At 55.6% G+C, this 19,280-nt stretch overlaps 1 protein-coding gene across 1 annotated transcript in view; it reads left to right on the forward strand.

Moving 5' to 3' along the window:
• Positions 1 to 4,977: 4,977 nt before the first annotated feature.
• NECTIN1 (nectin cell adhesion molecule 1) overlaps positions 4,978 to 19,280 on the forward strand; it is a 57,724-nt gene continuing 43,421 nt past the window's right edge. Inside the window, exon 1 of the mRNA XM_016188392.2 lies at positions 4,978 to 5,106. Within this exon, the coding sequence (XP_016043878.2) occupies positions 5,028 to 5,106 (79 nt within the window). The 5' untranslated portion in view covers positions 4,978 to 5,027. The remainder of the gene's footprint in view (positions 5,107 to 19,280) is intronic.

Consider the following 19,280-nt stretch of genomic DNA (forward strand, 5'->3'; position numbering starts at 1 on the left):
GAATTTCCTTTCAGAAATTCCTTCTCTGTGGGTTCACACCTGACAAGGCTTCAATCTAATGTCACCTCTTCCAGAGGCACTCCTTGATCTCCACCACAAAAAGTGCACACTCTCTTCTAAATGTCAGCTTTTTGGGGAGGGGGGTGTCTCTCCTTAGCAGTAAGTAACTTCCACCTTATATTTATTTGAGTGGGATCTGGGTTGTTGGTCACTTTGTATCCGCAGTATACATAGCAAGCACTCAGAAGGACATTTGTCAGTGAACCAACTCCCTGAGTAAACAAGGTTTATCTTATTTTTCTTTACTTCTCAGCAACTCCTTTTTTTGATGCCTGCAATATCCTACTACACACACACACACACACACACACACACAGCAGTTGGCATTCGTGATGGTGTGCTTGCATATTTTCACAGTGTGAAGTGGGGGCCTGGGGAGGTGGCTCAGCAATAGAGTATGTACTTTATATGAGTGAAGCCCCGGGTTTTCTGAGTTTGACCCTCATATGAGAGAACAAGAGAGACACAACTAGTGGAACTCCATGAATTATAAGTGATATTTTAACCTGTTTAATAAATAGCTATATAAACAGATGATAGATAGAAAGAAAGAATATAATCATACTATCATATTGAATGCCTCCATCTTCTCCATCCAGCCATGCCCAAGCAGCTGTGCAAACCCTCAAGACGTTATCTCTCTCGAAGCAAAAAAAAAATGCCATAGTGGTCTCACCCAAGGATGGAGAGAGAGAAAAAAAACATGAGTAGACTCTAGAAGGCATTGAAGCATCTGGAATTGTCCTCTCTGATCTGTCCACTCAGCTCCTATAATGTGTCCTGCACAACTTTAGGCCACAGCAATGACCCAGCTCAGTCCTAGTCCTTAAAGTACCAAGGAGGAGCCAGAATGGAAGTGCCCAGCTGCCAGTATGAACTACCACAAAGCACATCTGGCAGTGTTTTCTAGTATAAAATCCTCCTGATGTCTACCCAGCATTCATGGATCTACAGGCTCAAGCTACAGCCAACGTTTGTGGGTCCTCCTCCCTCAGCTGCTGCTAACTGTCTGACTTTCCTCCTGCTAACCCTCTATGTTAGTTCCAGTTTCCTTAACACCTCAGGCATATGGCATATTTTATATATGACTCATTCTGTCCCTGTGTCCCTTCCTTCAAAAGCTCACCCAGATCCCCTACTCCATTTTAGACTGAACCAGGCACTTTTTCCCAGACCCACCAAATCTTGTTTGCACATATCTGAGCCGCACCACAGACACCAAATGCCTGCTTACATCTGTTTCTGTGTTTGTACCCAACTAGTCTGAGTGCCTTTAGGGCAATGACCATCTCCAAGACTGGCACAGTTCAGGGGACAAAGAAAGTTGGGTTAGATTTGTCAAACACCAGTATAAAAGATGTAGTGTGTGTGTGTGTGTGTGTGTGTGTGTGTGTGTAATGAGAACACATCAACAAGAAATAAAGGACCTACAAAACAGCTCACTTAGACTGTATCCTTGCTTACTCTGCTTGAGGTTCAAGACTGCCCTCCTTCCCCCCAGCACACCCTAGGAAACTTCAGTGTTGTATCTTTCCTTTTCTTCCCCATGTCTCTCTTTCTACCTGGAAAAAAAAAAATCAGGGAGTCGGGCGGTAGCGCAGCAAGTTAAGCACACAAAGCGCAAGGATCAATGGAAGGATCCAGGTTCAAGCCCCTGGCTCCCCACCTGCAGGGGAGTCACTTCACAGATGGTGAAGCAGGTCTGCGGGTGTCTGTCTTTCTCTTCCCCTCTCTGTCTTCCTCTCCTCTCTTGATTTCTCTCTGTCCTATCCAACAATGCCGACATCAACAACAACAATACCTACAACAATAAAACAACAAGGGCAACAAAACGGAATAAATAAATAAATATTTTTTAAAAATCAACCCAGAGCAGTGAAGCTCCAGTGGCAACAGAAACAATAATGAAAAAAACAAAAACTGAGTCACTTGTGACCAATATCAAAATCAAAATCAAAATATCAACCCCACATAGTGGTGCTCCTTTCATCCAACTTCCTAGAGCTCCTCCCCCAGCCACCCTGAACTAGACTTTTTCTTTCTTTTGCTATCAGGGTAATTGCTGGGGCTCTGCATCTGCATGCTTCCTTCACTCCTGGAGGGTTGTTGTTTTTTTTTTTTCTAGTAGAAGGTAATGAGATAGAGAAGTGAGACACCACAGCTCTACTCCACCACTTGAGAAGTTTCCACCACTAAGGCTTCTAGCCCTTTGCACAGTGCTACAATGTAGTGGTCCGGGTTCCAACCTGGGTCCTTATGTATGGTAAAGTGTACACTGAACTGGGTGAACTATCAGTCAGAATTTACATTTTATCAGGCACAGACCACTTCCTACTGCTCATGACCACTGAGCAAAGGGCAGGTCTGGGCAAAGGGCACATTGCCTGATCAGATATTTGAGGAGAACTTGCCTGTGTGTGTGTGGGGGGGGGGGGCAGTGCAGGTGAAGGAAGGGAGGGAGTAGCCATGAAGGTCAGCTGCCATAGCAGGAAGCACACCCGGATGTGGTGGGTGGTGACCCTGCTGGAGCAAAGTCTGTGCCTCACAGGCGGGAAGATCACTTTGGTGAGAATCCTGAAAATTGTGTTTTGTTTTTTTTTCCCTCCAGGGTTATTGCTGGGCTCGGTGCCTGCACCATGAATCCACCGCTCCTGGAGGCCATTTTCCCCCCCTTTTGTTGCCCTTGTTGTTGTAGCCTCGTTGTGGTTATTGTTATTGCCATTGTTGATGTTGTTCGTTGTTGGATAGGATAGAGAGAAATGGAGACAGGAGGGGAAGACAGAGAGGGGGAGAGAAAGACAGACACCTGCAGACCTGCTTCACTGCCTGTGAAGCGACTCCCCTGCAGGTGGGGAGCCGGGGGCTCGACCGGGGATCCTTATGCTGGTCCCTGCACTTTGTGCCACATGCGCTTAACCCACTGCGCCACCGCCCGACCCCCAATTGTGTTTTTTTTGGGGGGGAGAGGCAGGGAAGACTGTATAATGTTTATGATAAAAAAGACAGATGCCCATAAGTCAGAGGGATGTAATAATGATAATAATGCCTGAGGCTGAGGTCCCAGGTTCAATTCTCAGCACCACCATAAGCCAAAACTGAACACTGCTCTGGTAATAAACAAGCAGACAATTAAAAGAAAAAGTGGTAGTGGTGGTGGTGGTGGTGGTGGTGATGGAGTGCATTGGGAGATAGCTCACCCAGTAAAGTGTACACTTTCATATGCATGAGGACTTGGGTTCAAGCCTCTGGCTATCACACCAGAGCACTGGGACAAGGAAGCTTTATTAAGGGTGGAAAGGTGCTGTGGTATCTTTGCCCCCATCCAGAGAAACTGTGCAATCCCCTAAGAAAGCGCTTGTCGTGGTGGGGGGGGTTAAAGTTAAATAAATAAACAAATAAATAAACAAAAAGGCGAAGCAAAAGCTAGAGAGTCCAAGCCTAGAATCCAGAGGCTTTTGTTTTTTGGAATAGGCACTCCTGAGGGAGCAAAGGGTCCAACACCCACGACGGCTGATTCAAATCAGAGCCTGGAGAGACGCTCCTGGGAGAGAATTCAGCCAACAGGGCTCCTGCCCTACCACTTTTGGCCCCTGAGCCCCTAGGCAGGTGACCTTACCCTTTTAGGGGCCTTTGTTTTATCATCTGTGAACTGGGGACAGCACTGAAGTCACCTCCCTCTCAACTTCTACACCCCCACCAGAGGTCAAGGACCACCTCCAAGTTAAACCCCAAAGACTGATTTCATTCTATTGACAAACCCCACCTCTACAGTCAAGCTCCGCCTTCATCTGCAAGCTCCGCCTCTACAGTCAAGCCCCGCCTCCACGCTCAAGCTCCGCCCCCAAGGCAAGCCCCCAGACAAGCCCCGCCTCTACAGTTAAGCCCCGCCTCCACAGACAAGCCCCATCCTTGTCAAGCTTTCTCTCCCCATCCAAGGCCACAGCAGGATCCGACACATAGTCAAGCTCCGCCTCCACGATCAGGCCCCGCCCACATCCAGCCCAGCCACATAGTCAAGCCACGCCCCCAATCCTAGCCCCACCCCCCAGCGCTCAGCCGGCCCCGACGCCGGCCGCTAGGGGTCACTGCCTCCCTTTGTCAGCGACAGAGCAGGGTGGCTAACCCGCCGACCGTCACCCGGGCTGAGAGGCCACCGAACGCCCAGCGCCCGAGCCGGGGGGCCCTGGGCGGGACTCGGAGGCCGGGAATCGTGATTCGCCAAGGTCCCGGGTCGGGAGGGAGGTGTGCGCGGAGGGGCTGAAGGGCGGAGGAGCGGAGGCCTGGGCGGGCGCCGGCCGCGTCGGAGCCGGGAGGGGGTTAAAGCTGACCCCTCCCCCGTCTGACATCACGGGCGAGCGGGCGAGAGGCTGGAGCTCGGCGAGTGGGAGAAAGAGGGAGAGCAGCGAGCGCCGCTCCACTCGCCGCCGCAGCTCTGCAGACATTGGCGCCGGCGCCGGGCCGAGCCGCGCGGGCACACTCGCCGCAGCCGCTCGCTGCCCGCACTCCCCGAGCTCCCAGCTCCCGCGCCGCCCGGGGAGGCCGGCCGGCCGGCCATGGACGCCTGCAAGTTGGCGCCGCGCGGGCGGGTGTGAGCGCGCCGGGGCCGGGAGCCCGCGCAAGCCGGGAAACCGCGCGGCCGGGAAGCGGGGCGGCCGGGGGTGGGTCGGTCTTCTCAGCCCGCTCTGCGTGGAGCTCGAGAAGCGCGGGAGCGGCGCGAGGCGGCGCGGGGGGCATGACTCGTGCAACTTGCGGCGGGCACCTACCGAGCCTCTGAGCCGCCGGGGCCCGGACTGCGGCCAAGCCGATCGCACCGGCCCGGCCCGCCCCGGCCCGCGGCGCCGCCTGACCTGGATCCGGGACTCGCCCGCCGGCCGGCCGGCCGCGCTCCGCCTCCGTCTTCCGGGCCGGTGCCCCGGGCGCCTGGATCGCTCTCGTCGCGGCCCCTCTCGCCGGACCCCCGGACCCCGATGGCTCGGACGGGGCTTGCGGGCGCCGCTGGATGCTGGTGGGGACTCGCGCTCGGCTTGACCGCGTTACTCCTCCCAGGTAAGCGCTCCCGGCGGCACACACACGCCGTCTTCACCCTACGCCTCCCGGGCTGGGAGCCGGATGGCGGGTACGGCTGGGCAGTCGGGTGTGGAGGGAGGCACAAAAGTTAGGTCGGGGCTCGGGGAGGGCGGGCGGAGGGTGGCACCGCGCGGAGAGCGGCGGCGAGGAGCGGGTCGGCCCGCCCTGCAGGGAGCACGTCGCTCTCGCTCTCGCTCGTTCTCGCCAGAAAGCACTTTTTCTCCGCTCAGTTCTTTCCGGGAAAATAATAATGGGCGATCGCGTCCTATTTATTCGATAGCCAGCTCTCAGCTCGGGAAGCAGTTTGGAAACACTGCATGTTATGTAAATGCAAAATGATCATCACCATCTCGGGCTGGGAGACAACCGGCCCCAGAGGGAGGATGTCCGTCTTGTACCGCGGGTAGCTGGGGGCTTCGTGTCTCTTGCGGGAGATTTCGGGTGCTCCGGCCCTCTCCGCCCCACGTCGCCCCCGGGCGGCGGGAGAGTCGGTTCCTGCGGCAGAGGAAGCTCAGTGCCGCTCACCTGCGGTTCCCTCCCGGGAACGGGAGGCGGACACCTCCGGGCCTGGCTCCCGGTTCGGGGGTCTCAACGCCGGAAAGGCGGCGCGGGCTTGGTGCCAGCCAGGTGGCCAGCGCCTGACCCACTTTCCCGAGGGGGCCCCGTGTGTCCCTCTTGGAGGTGCCCGCGACCGATGGGTTAACTCGTCGCCCGCCCTGGGGGGGGGGTGGCCCCTCTGAAGGGTGGGGTGGGGGCGGAGGCTGGGACCGGCCGGGGCTTATTGTGCTGGGGAATGAACTGGAAAATGCGTTTAGGAGGCAAATCCGACCGAGTCCCCGAGCGCCTGGATTTAACCCTTTCTGTCCCTGGAGGAGCTGCCAGCTGGGGACCTGTGTGCGACTCTGGGCGGAGGGCTTCCAGTCCTCTGGGAAGACATTCCAGATGACCTAGGAAGATGGGGGTTGGGGGTTTGGCTGGAGCACATGGTCTTGGCCTCCGGGTGTGAGAATCAGGGGTCTGAGTAGGGAGAGAGGAGAATATTTGATCAGGGACGCAGCTGGCAGTGCTGGAAGGAGGGAGGAGATGCCTGTGATGCTGCTGCAGACTGCCGGGCACTTGGTGATGGAGGGGCCAGCCTGGCCACGGAGCTGCAAGGAGGGGGCACACAAGACCCCAGCCTCATTCACTTCCAGGCCCCTGGAAGTGTGCTGCCAGCTGGCTGCCCAGCCTTGATGAGCCTCCAGGATTGATCCCATATAGCATGGAAAGCAGTTTGTGGAAAGCCAAACCCGTGCCCCCCTCCCCCACCCCCACTCCCTACAGCCTGTGGGGTGCTGCCCTTGGGGTGGGGTTCCAGGGCACTTAGGTGTCACATCCCTTTGCAAAGGGATCTGACTGGGGGAGGCACTGGTGAATGAGACCTTCCTCTCACATTGGACCTCCTTGGGGTGTCTGCAAGAGGTCCCCGCTCTCAGATCTGCCAGAGAATCCAGGTTTGGGCTGCTGAGCAGGCACCCCTTCATGCCATTTAGGCCACACCTGGAACTCGGCCTAAGGAGAGCTTTCCCCTGGGTTTAGTTGATCAGGTACACTAGGGGTTAATCTAGTGTCCACCTGAGTGGACAAAGGGTGGGAGGTTTAGAGCAGGGGGCCTGGCTTCACCCCCATTCAGCCCTTCTTTTGTCATTCTCTTTCTCCAGCTCCCTGGTGCTGTGGTTCCTTACTTCTGAGGAGAACATGGGACTAGGGGTGGGGGTGGGGGGGGAATGGAGGCCTGCCTTGCTCCAACCCCCTCTGGAAGCAGGGAGGTGACACTAGCACCTGACTCCAGTGTGGACACTCCCCTAACATACTGAATCTTCAAATGAGGGGCTGTGGGTGGGGGTGCACAGCAGGAGCCACAGCTCCCAAGAGGATGGGCACTTGAGAAGCTCCCCTAAGCAGGCTTCTTCATTGATCCAAATCCTATGGCCTGGCTGAACCAGCAGCTGAAGTTCCTGACACCCCAAGCTCCTCTCCCCCAGTGCCTGTGCCCCCAGCCCCCATGTAGGCTGGTATTCAGGACATTTGTACCCATCTGACACTTAAGCAGAGGCTGGAAGCCTCAGAAGTTGCCCTCCCCCACCCTCTACCCCTGCCTGCTGCTACCTCTCTGGGGACTCACCAGTGGTAGATGGATGGATGCTCTTTTTTGAGTCCTCCTGAATGGAGGCAGGGAGCTTGGAGGGCTGGGAGAGGAGCTTGCTGGGAGGAGGCAGGGGCACCCACTGCCATGTCTGTATCTGATGCCTGCCCTCCTGACTTTAGCACACCCTCAATCTCGCTGTGAAGTGTAAACACAGAAATGTATATTTAACCACAAAGACTGTACTGGCAGGACGGCGAAGCCACACAAGCCCCCGGGAGCCCAGCACCTGGGTCCTGCCCGTTAACTCCGAGCAGAGGGCCATGGGTGTCCTAGAGAGCACGGAGCACCCTGGTGGAGGAGGCAGGGCTCCAGCCTTCTTAACAGGTGCGGGAGTCCGGTCCCACCTACACCACACCCTCCCTAATTGGCTTCCCCACCGCTTTTGTCTGGAAATAAGAGGCACACGCCCCAGGTGTCGTGCACACCCTCAGAGAACCTGTCAGGCAGCACCCCCTTTCTCCCCAGCCTGTGGAGCAAGATCGCTGGCATGGTGGCTTCCTCTGAAATGCTGAGCACCAGGCCTGCTAGCTAGATTTCCTGCCCCCTCGCTCACGAGGCTGTGCTTGGGCTCGCCTGGGCAGGACCTACAACAAGACTAATCCTGCCATCCTGGGGTGGGTGGTGCGTGTGGGGGCATTTCTCAGTGCCCGTCCCAGGAGGCAGCTCAGAGTCTGCTGGTCAAGCTGGGAGGGAGGCGGAGCTATACAGCACTGGACGCACATGCACCCCTGCTGAGCAACCTGGAAGAGAGCTCCAAGCCGGAACCTGGGTGCATACCAGGCGAACAAATGGCCCTTCCTGCCTGGGGCCAGCTGAAGCCCCGGGATTGATTCCCTTCGCAGCCACTTGGCCAGCTCAGAACCCACCTCCCTGTCCACAGCTGGACCCAGGACTCCATTGTGTGGTGCAGGATGGTGGCACCCCAAAAAAGCCCAGTGCTGGCAGTGGAGCAAGTGCGCCAGGCTGGGGGCACAGGATTGGCCCCTAGTCCCTGTGTCAGTGATTGTACTATTGTTCAGCTGCTGACTAATGTTCATTGTTCAGCACAAACAGAAAACACCCGAGGGAGGTGTGAATGTACCTTCGATTTTCCCGATTGCATCTTTCCTGGTTAACCTGCTAAATGGAATGACTTCTACCCAGGGGAGGGGCCTGTGGAGGGTGTGTAGATCCTCACCTATCTTGCTGATTCTCTTCTTCTGACTTGGGCGGTGAGCCAGTGAGCCAGGCGGGAATGGGCACTAGACTGTTGTGAGGCTTGGGCTGCAACCAGTCTAGCAATCTGCATATGGCCTCATCATTGGTGGGCACATGCACAAATATGTGCAAGGCGTATGAACTGGTGTCGACTGTCTGCAAGCCACCGTGCATGTGCAGAGCCATGAGGACCATAACATTATAGCAAATGTGCATTCACCTATAACTGACTTCTTGTACCTCCCCAGCTAGGCTTCTGTGAGTGGCCAAGAGCCTTGATGACACCCGTGTTTATGCCAGAGTTATCAAGAAGGGTGACTAGGGGAGGAGACCCTGACTTTGCCCTTAGCCCCTGCCAAGTTAAGCTGCCCAGTCCATAGAAAGCAAGTAGCCTGTACACTGCCTTCTTTCATTGTTCTGCCTTTGGCTTTAATTATTTATTTTAAGATTTGCTCATTTAAAGAGAAAGAGAAAACCAGGGGATCATTCTGCTGGGGATCAAACTCAGGATCTCATGCATGCAAGTCCTGTGCTTTACCACTAAGCCACCACCTTGCCCCTGCCCTTGTATCAACTTTGTATCCTTGCAGGGAGATACTGGGGGGGGGGGTAGGGGCAGGGGGCAAGAGTGGTGGTGAGGAACGTTCTTCTCTTGTTCTACTGTGTCCCCTGGCAAACAGAACCTGGTGTTAACTGGGGCCTGGCTTCCCAGGATCCCTGAATGGCTGAGAGGGGCTGTGGGAGTTAGGTTTTTCAGCTACTATGACTCTGGCAGCTTTGCTTCCCGCATAAATACTTGGAAGAAAGGGATCGTCTGGAGGCTGGGTGAAGGGAAGCTGGCATTCTTCTAGGCATTAAAAGGAGTGTGCTTGTGGGTTCTGGCCCTCCTTGACTAGCCCTGCAGAACCAGGTATGAATGTGCCTGGAAGCACCCGAGTTTCCCCAGCAGAAAGCAATGGGAATTAGGGAGGGGGGGCAGTCCTAGGAGCCAGTATCCAAGTCCAGCTGGAGAGCGTCTCTCCCCTGTGGTGATGCCCACCCCCTCCACAGAGACCAACTCTGCAGAGCCAGCAGCAGATGGAGCTGGGGCTGGAGGTAACTTAAGATCTGAACAGGGATCACCTTGCAAAGGGAGTGCCCTGCTACTGAAGAGAACACCCCATAGTCCAGTTAACCCTTGAAGCCCTGGATTCTGTTTTGCTGTTGAGGCAGGATAATGATAACGGGAAAAGGAGAAGATAGAAGACAAAACATATGGGATCCACTATCTGAACCCTGACCCATTCTCTAGAGAGGGATGAACTCAGTGCAACCAATGGCACCCAAGAATGAGACAGACTTCCTGACTTCAGACTTTTCCTGCCAATTGGGGGGTGGGGGCCCTTAGTATGTATCTTCTGGGCTGTGTTCTTCATAGTCTCCCAGGTCAGGGGTTTCTGCTCTCCTGAAACCTGGAGGTTCCCCCTCTTGGCCACCCAGCAGAGTCAGACAGCAAAGAGAGGCCCAGGAGACTGGGCTCAGCTACCAATTGCTAGCTGAGTTAGGACTTGGTTAAGTTCCCTTGTGAACCTCAGCTTCCCATCTATAAAATGGGTTTCTGTTCATCCAGACTTAAAAGGAAGTCTAGGAGAAGTTAATCAAGAATTAAGCCTAGCGGGGGCTGGGGGGGGCAGGAATATGTCCAGCAGTAGTGCTCAGGGCTTGCATGTAAGAGCCCCAGGTTGGCTCTATGGCATCACCATTAGGCAGAACGGAATTGCCTTCTGGTCGAAAAAGAGTAAAATAGGGCAGGGTCAGCACTGGACCTGCAGTTTCTGGTGCTTTGGGTTGATCACCATATGCCAGAGCTGAGTAGTGCTCTGTTCTCCCTCACCCCCACACCAGTATGTAAATAAAAGAAATCTTTGTTAAAACGAACAAAACAGAGTGACATCCACGAGGTGACTTAGAGGCAGAGCATAGGAGTTGCATGAATGAGGTCCCAGCCACTGCACATGCCAGAGCAATGCACTGATCCCCCACCCCCTGCCCTTTCTTAAATATATAAATATTTAAGAAGAAGAAAGCATGAAAAGTGCTTAGCACAGTGCCAGGCATGTGATGAGTGTGCGGGAAAGTGGTGACTGTTCCTGTCCCCCGTGCCTTCCCTCCTCATCGACCCACAGGACAGTGCCAGCCTCATACTCCCTTGAGAAAGAGCCACGCATCCTGGTGCTCCCTGGTGCTCTCCCTTCCTCACCTCCAACCTGGAGCCATCCCGCTTGGCAGTGGTGGCAGAGGCTGCAACCACCCTGGGGGGCTGGTGGAGAGCCCAGCCCGGGTAGTCCAAGTTTCACAAGCAGCAGGTGCTGTGTGGCCATTGTCTGCATCGAGCTGCTGCCCAGGGTTCTTGCATGTTCCCTGGCTGTGGCCCAGCCAGGTGCCATTGTGCATCTGGAGCGCTTGCTGTGGCGGTGGCCTGGTCTGGCATGAGCTTGGGAACTTGCTGACCTCCCGGGGCCAGTATGGCTGGATGAGAGGCTAGAGACTCTGACTCTTGATTCAGTAGGCAAGGTAGATGGAAGAGAGACTGGGATGGACAGATGTAAGAGAGGCTGAGCCAGGCCAGGATAGAATATTCTAGGGAGGTGGTCATTGTCTTCTCCAGCTTGCTAGGGCTCAGCAGGCCCAGTGGCCAAATGGCTGGGGGAGGGGAGCCAAGAGGAACAGTCTCCCCCTTGAAGTTTTAACACCACCCTGTCCTCGGGTCTGGACTGAGATGGGACAGGGCCCCTGCAGTGTGATCATTCCATCCCAGGGCACGGCAAGAACAGTGGGTGGGAGATGCAGTGGACAGAGAGGCTCAGGAGTGCCAGTGGTGAGATTCCGCAGGCAGAGTCCACTTCCTCTCCTGGGCCACCCCACCCGCTCCAATGCACGCAGACCCCGATTTCATTCCCCGTTTATGAGGAGTCTCATTACGGAGCCACAGACAATAAAGCCCGCCTGGCCACTCTGGCCCGGATCTCATTAGAGGACATTAGTTCCGCTGGCTGGTGGCTCCGCGGGGACACAGCTGCAGGCGTGGCCCAGGCAGCAAAACAGACCAGTGACCGCAGGCACAGGGACATCCCATCGGGTAAGCGGATTCCTTCCAGGGCATAAATGCAGGCCCTGTGCACACCCCACAGCCCCAGAGCATGCGATCCCCAAAGCTTGGGACAGCCCTGTGGGCCCTCAGTTCCACCCTCACCTACCACCTGTGCATGCAAGCTTGGAGGAAGGGCTTTGGGGACTGGGGATACCTGCCCCCCACACCTGCACACCTGGAGATACCCCAAGAGACATGTCCTAGTAGTAGAAATGTGGTCTGGAGCTCTAACAGTGGCTTCGGTCTGAATATGGACCATCTTTCAGTCAAAAAGGTGGGGGAAAGAAACTGGGGATCTACCCCCCCCCAGTAAGGCACCTCCCCCCTCACCTCTAGGACAGTTTTACCAACTGGCAGGCTTGCCAGGGGCTTCCTGAACCTGGGCCCCAGGTGGAGTAACTGGCCAGTAATGGCTATGAGGGAGTCCCCTGCTCTAACTTGGGGTGCTTCCCACCAGAGCTGAGGTTCCTTCTTAGCAGATCCCAATGGCAGCCAGCCTCTTCTCTGCCTGCACCTTCCTTTTTCTGCTTGACCTGCCTTCTCCCATGACCCTGCACACCCACTGACAACCACACCCCTCCCTGGGCCCACAAGAAACAAGACCCCTTCTGGCACCTCCAGGTCAGCCCAGGTGCTCCTTACAGGGGTCACTCAGGCCCTAGAGCAGAGTTCCTGCATCTGAGTCAGCAAAGACTGGGGAGATGGTGGTGCTGAAGGGTTTGCCAGTCAACCCTGTTCAGCAGATAAGACCTTCCTTCCCCCATCTTATCACCCATCATTCTCTCCTCTAGTCCAGACCCATCTGGCCACACCACCTCTATTCCTGCCCCAGGGCCTTTGCATGTGCCACCTCCCCCAATAAATTCACCCTTGTTTTCCCTATTTAAATACTGAGGTACAGAGCCATCTTTGTCTGGGAGCCTTCAGGAGTTCCCTAGCTTGGTGTCGCCTCTCTCCTCACAGCTTCCCCCCTAATTCCTCTTCTGAGCCACCTGGACACCAGCCATTTCGAATCTTGCTACATAGTTATTTGGGCCTAAAATTTATCCTCCCACCCTTCCACTCCCCCCCCCCCAGACTGAGTGCTCTAGAAGCCCTAGCTCCATTGCCCACAGAGCTCGGGGTCCCCATGGTCCAGCAGAGGGCCAGCCACATCCTGGGTTGGTGGCACATGGAGGCAGGGGCATGTGGCTTGTTTGGACAGTTGATGATACAGTAGCAGCAGACTTTCACCAGGAGCTTGAGTGCCAGGCACTGTTTGTTGCAGACAAACAGGTTTGTGTAGCAATTAACATATCCTTCAAGGGACTCTGTTCTCCTCATTTCTGCATATAGAAACAGGAGGCCCAGGCAGAGACCAAGTGATGGCGCCATAGCTGCTCAGCTGAGCCTGGAAGGGGGACTATGTGTCCACCATCAGACCTTGTAGCCAGGCAACCTGGGTAAGGCACAGGTGATGGAGGAAGCCTTGCTTCTGAGTGCCTACCCCAGCAGCACACCCTCCAGTTTGCCCTCCTGCTCCTTTGATGGTGCAGAAGAGGCTGGGGCATCGCTGGCACACTGGGCAGTCATTAGCGCTTATCACTGGAGTCTTGGTGGTTATTACGGCTATATCTTTTGGCTACCTTGCAAGTCCTAGAAGCACATTGTTACATTCCCAGTGTCTCCTGCTACAGTCTCCAGGGTGTCTGGGAGTACTGCTGTGGCGGTGCTGGGGGAAAGTGTTTTAACATTATCACTCCACCATCCCCTGAGCCACTGGGCATCCCTGCTGCCCTCTAGGGCCCATGCCATGCTGCTCTGTGAGGGTAGAGGCAGATGGCTAGCCTCTTCCAGAGAACCCACCTGGCACTGCCCCCAGCAGGTGTTCACAGGTTGCTCCCAGGTACTGGGTGGGACCACAGCTCAGCAAGCTGATCCTAAGCCAGGGCCTGTCCTGAACTTCTGAAAGGTTCTGGTCTCTCTTGCTCTCACCCAGAGATCCCAAATCATGATGAGGGAGGGGCCTTTCCTTGGAGAAGGGGGTGGGGAGAGGATTTAGGGTGTTCACCTGTGCTAGCTGCTTTGATCTCCTGAGGATGAAAGGCTGGTGCTTCCTCTGCCTCAGGCACCATGGGGCCTTGAGATGGAGCTGCAGCCAGGCCAGAGCACTGGCCTAGGAGGGCACCGGGGGAACAGGAAAAGCAAGACCCTTTCTCAGTCTCCGCTGAGTCTCCACATGTGGATTGTTTTCTGGAGGTCCCCTGGGGACCTGACAGGTCAGCACGTGGGCTTAGGCCTCACGAACTCCCTTACTTAATTAGGAAGGTAACTCACTGCAAAACAGTCATCTGATATGTTCCAACGCCAAAGAGAAATTCCTCCCGGACCCTCCGCTGCTCTAGATTAGCCATGCTCCGTTAGCTTGAATTACGGTGAAGCCTCTGTAGCCCAGACACAGGCGGGGACTGTACCCTCAGTTCCCAGGACTGAGCCTGCCCACACCCCAGAAGTGCTGGGGAGTAAGAGGATAATGGAGCACCCTCCACCCAAGCCTAAGCTGGCAACAAGGGGCCTGCTGTGCCCAGAACCCACTGGCCCCAGGGGTGTGATGCTAGCCCTGCTCCTTGGCCAGGCCAGGCTCCTTTTCCCTTCCTCTGCCCCCTGGACCAGGCTGGGCCCCTGTCCCTTTCCTGTGTTCCCTGGTTCAGGAGGCCAGGCCCCTGTCCCCCTCCCCTACCCCTTGGGCCAGGTCTCCTGCAGCAGCTTTTGAGAGTAAGTGGGAACAGAGGCAGAGATAGCCTCATCCTGAGTGTAAATAAGATAAGAGTGAGGCAGCAACACAGCACTGGGTTATTTCATTCTGATTGTTCACCTCTCTCACCCCCTCCCCAATCCAAGCATCCCAAGCACCTTGGCCTGGGTTGCTTCATCTCTGGGTGATGGGTGGGCCACTTCTCCCTCCCTGGGCAGGCTGGCAGTCTGGCTTCCCAGGCACCCTCCTGGCCAGCCCCTTCCCAGATTTACTGGCTGTGTTTATGGTGCCCAGGGAGTAATCAGTGTCCTGGGCCGGCTGAGCTTACAGATTATCTCTGCTCAGTTGATGGATGGGCCTGAGGGTGTCCCAGCTAACCCCACCCCACACCCTCACTGCTTCCCAGGAGTTAGATAATGGGCCTCTGGGGTCCTCAGCAGCCTATTGTCCTCTCCCACCTCACGTCTCCATCCCCCCCCACCCCCGCCCCTCTGTGCTTGTGTACACAGTTTGCGCCATAATGATAATCTGTGCTGGTTTATGTGTTTCTTTACAAGCGTTTTTATGTCCTCTGTGTGTGTGAGAGGTTTATAGATAATGGGTATGTGCTGGTTGTGTGCATGTGTGTATGCGGTCACGTGTGTGTGCTTGAGCACGCCTGTGCCTTTTCCTAACCATACCACTCTGATGCCATCTTCTCTGGGGGGGGGGGTGCTCTCACCCTCTCTAGGGTTTTTTTGGCCAGGACCAGACTGCTGGGAGGTGGGAGGTGGAGAGAGAGAAGAAGCCAACAGTCAGAGAGATGAAGGCAGTTGGGGCAGGATCTGCACTGTGCCCAGATGCCAGCTAGAGACTGAACAGGTCAGACTGAGATCACTGTGTTGTCTACTTAATTCCAAGCAACTGGTGACTGGCTTAACAGTCACTGGTAGTTTGGAGGATGCTGCCTATGCAGAGACTCTGCATCTTGGGAAGGGAGGGGGGCAGTCCTGGGCTCTCCCAGCAGTTCATGGCTGATCACTGTGGGTCCCCCTATAACCTCTGTAGAGAGACAGACTCAAGCCAGGTACACAAGAGGGTTTAGGAAACATAAATGCCTGCCCTCCTGAGATTCCAATCCCCCCCCACACACACACAGAGCCATGTCCCCTGACCTCAAACACAGCAGGACACCTAAGGATGCCCACAGCCAGTGACCTGGCTGAAACTTGAAGAGAGGAGCTGGGCTCTGTGGGGTGATGCTCTGTAAGCCCCTTCCACTCTCCCTAAACCAGGTAATTTTCTACCCAGACATCCCAAGACACCTTTCAGCAAGGCTGAGGAGCCAGATAGTTACATCACAGGACTTGCATGTCTGCCAGCCCAGGTAAAACTCTCAGTGCCACTATCAGCCAGTGCTGAGCCCTACTTTACTCTGGCCTCACTCATAAGAACAAGCTCTAAAAATACTCTTCCTCCCAGGCCCAGGTCCAGGGAGCCCTTCGTAGGGGGGCCTCCCTCAGAGTGACTGTGCTCTGCAGGGCAGGCAGGAGGGCTGAGGGTAAGGCAAAATCATGGATAAAATGCAATGCCTACTGCCCACTCACTTTTTTTTTTCATTGAGAGACCAGAGAAGTGTTCTGTCATCTTCACGTGGTGACAGGGATTGAGCCCAGGGCCTCAGGCATGCAAGGGGTGTGTGTGTGTGTGTGTGTGTGTGTGCGTGTGCGTGTGCGTGTGCGTGTGCGTGTGCGTGCGCGCACACTCTCAACTGCAAAGCCACCTCCCCAGCCCATCCTCATCTTGGACAGCCAACTTCAGCATGAGCGCCTCCAGGAATGGGGGACTACCCCACAGACACACACACAAGCACTGGGCACCCTGGCTGTCCCACTCCCTTGTATTGAGCTGACGTGCACTCCCAGGAGCTGCTGCCCATCTGCCCTGTTTCTATCCTCTTGAGATGGCATAGACCACATCTGATCTTGCTCAGGACATCTGTCCTGTGGGCATTGAAAAACAGACTCCAGGGAGTCGGGCAGTAGCGCAGCGGGTTAAGTGCACATGGCGCAAAGCGCAAGGACCGGCATAAAGATCCCAGTTTGAGCCCCTGGCTCCCCACCTGCAGGGGAAGTTGCTTCACAGGCGGTGAAACAGGTTTGCAGGTGTCTATCTTTCTCTCCCCCTTTGTCTTCCCCTCCTGTCTCCATTTCTCTCTGTCCTACCCAACAACAACGACATCAATAACAACAGCAATAATAACTACAACAATAAAACAAGGGCAACAAAAGGGAATAAATAAATATTTTTTAAAAAGAAAGAAAAGATAAGAAAAACAGACTCCTGCTTCCTCCATGGGGCTCATCTACCAAGGCTGACATTTTACCATCCAAAGGGGTACTCCTTGGGCTCCCCGGCTGTCTGGCTGCCCAGCCTGGCAAGGACCTTGGCTGCCTTCACACCTTCCCACCTCCACCTCACTCACCCCTTCCCAGCCCCCTTCTCCTTTGGATTAACAGTAAATTGCATGGAAATATCCTCTGATCTCCCATGGGAATTAAGGAATTATGCCAGTGCTGGGGAGAGAGGGAACATATTGCAGAGATTCAGGGTGGGGAGAGGACAGTGGAGACAGCAGAAGGTTGAGAGACAGCAGCCTGTGCCTTAACGGGGAGTAGTGGGGAGAGCTGTTTGGTGGCGGGGAGGGTGTCCAGGGGCCCTGCTCTGCAGCAGTACAGCTCTTGGGTGCTTGACAGTCTCTTGTGTCCCCTGTTGGTGTCTGGAGATGAGTCCTGGCCCCGACATGTGGCCAGACAAGGTACCTGATGGTTGGTGCTGTTGTGCGAGGCTGCGAGTATGAAGTCCATGGCCACAGCCCCCTGATACTCCACCAGGTGCTGCCTGGAACTCAAAGCAGCCCCTAAGTGGCTGGGGACATGGCCTGGTGGGTAGAGCTCAGGACTCAGAGGCATAAGACTCAGGGTTCAGTCCTTGGCATGGTGTGGGTCAAAGCAGGCACTGTGACCTCTCAGTCAGTCAATGTGTTTGTGTCTTAAAATGAAGCCAAGTCTCCCCTAGGCAGACCTTCACCTCTGCTTCCCTCTCTGGTGAGACAGGCTCAGCCAGTGTCTAAGGAAGAGGACTGCTAACCAAAACCCTCACCCCTGTATTGCTGGGCTCCCCCTTATCCTAAGGGGAACCTAGAAGCCTCCTTTCTAAACTCCACCAGAAAGCTCCTTAGGACCTGCCCCTCCACATGTCTCCAGCTACTCTACTCCAGTGCCCCCTTCAGCCACAGCCCCCAGGACCCCACAGGAGGGCTGCCCGTGCCACCTCCTTGGGCATCTGATTGCTCCCTAGCAGGGTGGCACACTTCAGTGCCTCCCCTCCCCTGCTCGGACCCCCTCCTGCCAAGCCCTGAGACCCAGCAGGGAGAGATAAGGAGCTAGCTCCCCTCTAGAGTGGAAGTGTGCTGGCCACCCAGGCCGCAGAACCAGACCCAAGTGATGCTTTCAATCACTGTCACCCCATCTCTCTGAGGCCCCCCAGGGCTAGAAGGAGAGCAGCAGTTCTTGGGAAGGGCCTGGGAAGATAAAGAGGGGAAATGGAGGCTAGAGATAGTCTAGAGGGAGGAACAGGGTGTGGGGCAGGGGTGGGGCCACTCCCAGACTCAATGCTCGGCACCAAGGTGAAGCCAGAAATCCCCCCAGAGTCCAAGAGTCTGCCTGGTTAATGATTAGCAACTTGGGTTAACAAATCATCCGTGTCCCCCCCCAACTTCAGCTCCCTACTGCCCACCCCAGGCCACCACCTCCCCTCCCCTTCCACACCTCCCACTAGGCCTTCTGGGCTCCGCAAGCAGCCTGGTCTTTAATCTCCAGAAGAGATTAGTGACCTGCTTTCCTGCCTGGCTCCAGCCCTCCTGGCTCTTAGGATGCCCCTAAACACTACCCCCCACTCCACCCCAGCAAGGACGGCCTACCCTGCACCCAGTATCTCTAGGGACGCACTCTCCTTGGCAGAGCCCAGTGGGGTCCTGAAGTGACCCCTGGGTCACTGGGCCCTAAGCCTTGGTTAAGGGTGAGATTGGTGAGTCCATCCACAGAGGCTCCTTGAACAGCTGCTCAGTGTCAGGAGCTGGTTCTAGAAAAGCCACTTGACACCAGTGGAGGTTGAAGGGGCTGGGGTGGGATGGGGGCGGGGGTGCACCTAAAGACTAGGCACAGCCCTCAGAGCAGAAGCAGCGTCAGAAGTTTGGGATGAGGAGGGGAACACTCTTAAGTCTCTCACTACTGGCAGACTCCCCACCTACCATGCGGGGAGGGGATGCACAGGCAGAAGGGGCTGCCTCGGTCCTGTGAGCCCTTTGCCACTCTGGGGCTGCCAGGGGGTGATGGGCAAGAATTCACTGCACAGCAGGGTAGGGGACTTGGGGCCCTAGCTGGTGTGGGAGGATGGCTGCCTAGGATAGTGACTTTGGTGGCCAGGTGGCAGAAGACAATGCAGAGCTGTCCTGTGCACTGAGGAATATAGCGGCAGCATCCCTATTGCTACCCACTAGATGCCAGTAGCATCCTTCCTACCCCCCCCCCCCCCACTGTCTGGGACAATATAAAAATGTCTATAGGCATTGCTGCCTGTCACTAGGGGGTCACTAGTCTAGGCTCTGGCTGTGGCCACAACTACTTTTCCACAGAGACGCCTCACTCCTTGACATGGACATACTCCAGGTTCCAGCCAAAGTTAGATATCCCCAACTGTCCCCACTCTTCCTGCCCCTGAACCAGGCACCTGCTGTTGACTGAGCCCAGACCTCCACCTCAAAATGCCTGATTCCCTGGAAGGCCTCATCCCTCCTCACCCAAGGCCCTGGATTCATTGACAGGGAGGACTCTTGAAATCATTCTTAAAGCCAGCCAGAAGGT

Source organism: Erinaceus europaeus, chromosome 20, assembly GCF_950295315.1.
Source record: "Erinaceus europaeus chromosome 20, mEriEur2.1, whole genome shotgun sequence".
In the NCBI taxonomy this organism is placed as follows: Eukaryota; Metazoa; Chordata; class Mammalia; order Eulipotyphla; family Erinaceidae; genus Erinaceus; species Erinaceus europaeus.